The 4,087-nt window shown below is 61.1% G+C and overlaps 1 protein-coding gene across 1 annotated transcript; it reads left to right on the forward strand.

The window, feature by feature from the left end:
* The first annotated feature begins 523 nt into the window (after nucleotides 1–523).
* PLEKHB1 (pleckstrin homology domain containing B1) lies at nucleotides 524–3,831 on the forward strand. Its single transcript, XM_086615205.1, has 6 exons — nucleotides 524–569; nucleotides 1,037–1,189; nucleotides 1,973–2,075; nucleotides 2,619–2,658; nucleotides 3,181–3,286; nucleotides 3,695–3,831. Exons 1-6 carry the CDS (start codon nucleotides 533–535, stop codon nucleotides 3,829–3,831), a joined length of 576 nt encoding a protein of 191 aa, XP_086471331.1. The 5' UTR covers nucleotides 524–532.
* The last annotated feature ends 256 nt before the right edge of the window (nucleotides 3,832–4,087 follow it).

The following is a 4,087-nucleotide window of genomic DNA, read 5'->3' on the forward strand; positions in this document are numbered from 1 at the left end:
CCCTGGTTGGTGGGTGGTTAGGGAACTATGGGCAGGGAACTGCTCCCGCCTGGCCCCGGGGAGCTGGCACTGCGCGGGGACCTGGGGAGCGATGACTCCACGGCCTTATTAAGGACAAATTTCCATCCGAGTTGGGAAAACAAACCAGCGTGGCCACCGTTTGCCATGGAAAGTTACTGGGGCCGTGGGGAGTCGGTGCCTGTTTCCATACACGGCCCGGATTTCTCCACTTACCTCCACGGGATGATAATCCCTAAATCCCAAGGAGATTAAAGGCAGGAAGGTGGCCGCAGCTCCCCCGCCCTGCCTTTGCCGCCGTCCCCACACGACGAAATCCCGCGTCTGTCTAACCCCGATTAACCCGGGCACTCGGCTCATCCTGCCCCCTCACCCTCCAAAAAAAAGGGGGAATCCCCATCCCGCTTTGCTCTGGGAGCCGCAGGGAGGTGGGAACCAGTGGAAAAGCCCCAGGCGAGGCAGGAGCTGCTGGTTTAACCCTCTGATTGTTTTTCCAGAAAACCCTCCTGCGGACATGGCGCTGGTGAAGAGCGGTTGGCTTTGGCGGCAGAGTAAGTGCCACCCTTGGGCTTCCCAGGTTGGGAACTCTCCTCCAAAAAAAAAATTCCAGAGAGGTTTTGGCTACGGGATGCTGGGAGGAGGCTCGTGGGGAGTGGGAGGACAGGCCCCGAGCAGGGCAGTTAATCCGTAGCAGCGAGGAAATCCCTGCTCAGCCGCTCAGGGATTTATGTAAGAGGAGAGAGGGGCAGCTCCACGTCCAGGTCTGGATCCGGTCCTGGGCACACAGCAGGGCAGCACCACGATGCCCTGATGGGCTTTTTTGGCAGCTCTTTTTAATTTAAAGCCACCTGGCCCTGCTGCCCGTGCCAGGCACAGGTGCCCTGCAGGATGCAGCGGCTTTTGCAGGGGGTGGTCGGATCCGGATGCAAATCTGGGAGACAGCCCTGGGTCCCGTGAGCGTGCCAACCGTATCCCGCTGGGCTCCCCGCGGTCCTTCACCTCCTCCCCGTCCCGGCAGGCTCCATCCTGCGCCGCTGGAAGAGAAACTGGTTCGTCCTCTACCTGGACGGCAGTCTGGTCTACTACCAGGACGAGACGCAGCGCGACATGGACGGCCGGATCCACGTCAGGTACAGCTGCCGGGACGTCAGGGCCGGCCGTGAGTGCCGAGGTGAGCAGAGTCCCATGTTCCCAAGCCCATCCCGTGCCTAGATCCCACCTCTAGGATACTCCCAAAATAACCCAGGCTGCCTAACTCACCCCCTCCTAGCTCCCAGAGACGCGTGGTGCATCTCCTCTTCCCTAGCTTTCCCCAGGGGAGGAAGGAGCAGCTCTCCTCCCGGTTAGTGCTCGTTCCCAACACGCTCCCACGGCGTGGCTCATCCCGCGCCGTCTCGCACCAACACGGAGCACAATCAGCAGCTCGCCCCGGCCCGGCAGCCCACGGCCGCCACACAAAGCGCCTTTCTTGGCCCGCCAGCCGCCGGGACGCCGCGCCGGGAGCACCAACCCGGAGGTTTATCCTCGGAAAGGGTCCGGCTGAGCTTTGAGAGGCAGAGGAAGGCGAGGCATAAATCATGGATTTGAGATTTTGTCCTCGCTCACGATCCCACGCCGGCGGCAAGAGCCTTGCGCTTCAGCAAAATTTGGGTGCCACAGTGTGGCAAATTCAAACCAATAATTTTGGCAGCTCAGCCGGGATTTTTGGCAATTTTCTCTCCTTCCCTTTTTCTTTCTGCCGTGGGAGTGAAGTTTCTGCTTGCCTGCTCTTTGCTCGGGTTTGCTTTTAACCTTTGGGATCCCGGCTGTGAGCCGGAATTAAACCGGAATTGGCGAGCGTGGCGTCCCAGCGGCGTTTTAACGGAGGCTGCTCGTGCCAGGGATAATTTGGAGCCTGGCCCTGCCCTGGAAGGACGGGGGGGCTCTGGGGCACCACTTTTGCTCCCGTTTCCAGAGGTGCAGCCGCCCGAGGGGAAGAGCCGCGACTGCCTGCTGACCGTCGTGCTGCGGGACGGCTCCAAGACGACGCTGTGCGCCGAGAGCGAGGACGACGCCGTGTAAGCCCAAATCCCGCCGCCGCGGCTTTTCCAGCTGAATTATCCGAGCCTGGAAAGAGCCTGGGCCACCCCAGAGCCCCGTCCCGCTCCCACCACCCTCTCCCATGGCTAAAACCCCCGCTTTCTCCAACACCCGCCTTCGCTCGCGGGGCGACAGGCGGAGATTCGCTTTTCCCGCTGAATAATTCGGAGCTAAACAGCAGCTGGTTTTAAGGAGTCGGGCTCCGGCGGGGCGGGTTTCCCTCCCGGCTGAGAAATCACCTCTGGGCCCGACTGCGGAGCACCAGGGAAGCGTTTTCATCAGTATTTGGTGAGAAATAGCAGGAAAGTGGAATCCCAGTTGGCTGAAGACCACGGCCCAGCGGGAGGAAACACCCACTTGTAGCACCGTTCGCCTTCTGTTTATTCCTATCTTAAACAATGAAGAAATTTATTTTTATCCAAATTAAAACATTTATAAAAATGTCCCCACGGGGACAATTCCCACTCCCTCCCCCCCCAGCCAGCACACCCCAAAACTGAGTCTCTCCGTTTTATTTGTAGTGCTTGGAAGATGGCTGTGCTGGAGGCTAAATCCACCCCGGTAAGGCTTCAGCCCTCTCCCAAAAAAAGGGGGCAGTGTCCCGGCACAGGCTTTGGGCAGGGTGTGGGTGGAGGGTTACGCCAACCTGGGTCCTTCCCCTCGAGGCTGATGTTGAGCTCACGGTGGCCTCCCGACACCCTGCAGCCATCGGAAAAGCTTTGGGGTTTTCCCAAAAAAGCTTTACAGGGAATAAAGCCTCTGGAGCCAGACAGGGAAGAAGGCTGAGGAGAAACGGTGACGGAGCTTTGGCCAGAAGATGACAAGAGCTGAGGGTGACGGTGGTCAGGGGTGCTCAGGGATAGAGTTATGGTGATGGGGACACAGCTCAGGTGGCCCAAGCACAGGGAGGTGCTGGAGCAAAGGCTGCCCCTGGCATTTCGGACACTCTGGGCCCCCTTTCAGCAGGGCAGGGGAAACTGAGGCACAAGGGGAAACTGAGGCACTGCACCGGCACAGCCACACTGGCTAGGCTGTGGCTCCAGTCCAGACCGCAGCCTCACACCGCACTCCCACCACTCCCAGGTGCACGTCTACGACCCCTATGACGACGACTACTACCAGACGGTGCCCCTCGACTCCCACCAGGCCGCCTACATCAGCTCTGGCCACTACGGCCACCAGTACGGAGGTGAGTGGCCCCAGCCAGGGGCAGTGGCCGCATCCCAGTTCACCCCAACGTTGGTTTGGTGCTTCGCCTTTTTATCAGCCGGGGGATGCTCAGTTTGGCTGGGGGTCGTGGCTCCCCCCTCGGCACATGGAGCCCCCCCCGGTGATGGTTGTGCAGTTCGGGGATCGATGCCCACGGGCTGAGACCTGGCAAACTCGGTGCACCGTTGCGCGGTCGGGGTGGGGGCACCGGGGTGGGGATTCTGGAAGCCATGGCTACACAGGGGACACGGGTGACAGCCAAAAAAAGGGGGGGTCCCCCTCCATCCCACTCCGGTGGCACCTCCAGGCCCCTCCCTTGGCATCAAGGGGGTGCCAGGAGGACAACGTCCCCCCCCCAGCTCACCCCACCCCCCTTTTTGCCTTGCAGCTCCCGGGGTGACCCACGTCATCGTGCGCGAGGATCCCTACCGGGTCTCTGGGGACCAGATGGCCTTGGGGCTGCTGGCGGGGGCCGCCACCGGCGCCGCCCTGGGCTCCTTCATGTGGATGCCATGCTGGTTTTAGCAGCCTCCCGCTCTCCTCCCGCAGGATATGCTCCCCCCACGCTCGGCCACGGCCCCCTTCACCTCCCCAGCCCGGTTTAGCTCACCCCTGGCTTGGTACCCACCCTGAGCCACCCTCGGCCTCCTGAGCATAGCCTGCTTGGCACCCTGGGCACAGAGATCCAGCCCCAAACCCAGCCCATATCCTCCTCCCAGCCCTGCCTTTTGCATTAAATAACCCCCACGTGCTTCAGAGATCCCCAAAAAACCCACCCCCA

The sequence above is a fragment of the Tauraco erythrolophus genome, chromosome 1, assembly GCF_009769465.1.
Source record: "Tauraco erythrolophus isolate bTauEry1 chromosome 1, bTauEry1.pri, whole genome shotgun sequence".
Taxonomy (NCBI): domain Eukaryota; kingdom Metazoa; phylum Chordata; class Aves; order Musophagiformes; family Musophagidae; genus Tauraco; species Tauraco erythrolophus.

Coding starts and splice junctions, on each gene's coding strand:
- PLEKHB1 (XM_086615205.1), top strand. CDS start 533: ATGGCGCTGGTGAAGAGCGGTTGGCTTTGGCGGCAGA. Junction 2,076..2,618: donor GAGAGCGAGGACGACGCCGT/GTAAGCCCAAAT, acceptor TTTTATTTGTAG/TGCTTGGAAGATGGCTGTGC. Junction 3,287..3,694: donor CTACGGCCACCAGTACGGAG/GTGAGTGGCCCC, acceptor TTTGCCTTGCAG/CTCCCGGGGTGACCCACGTC.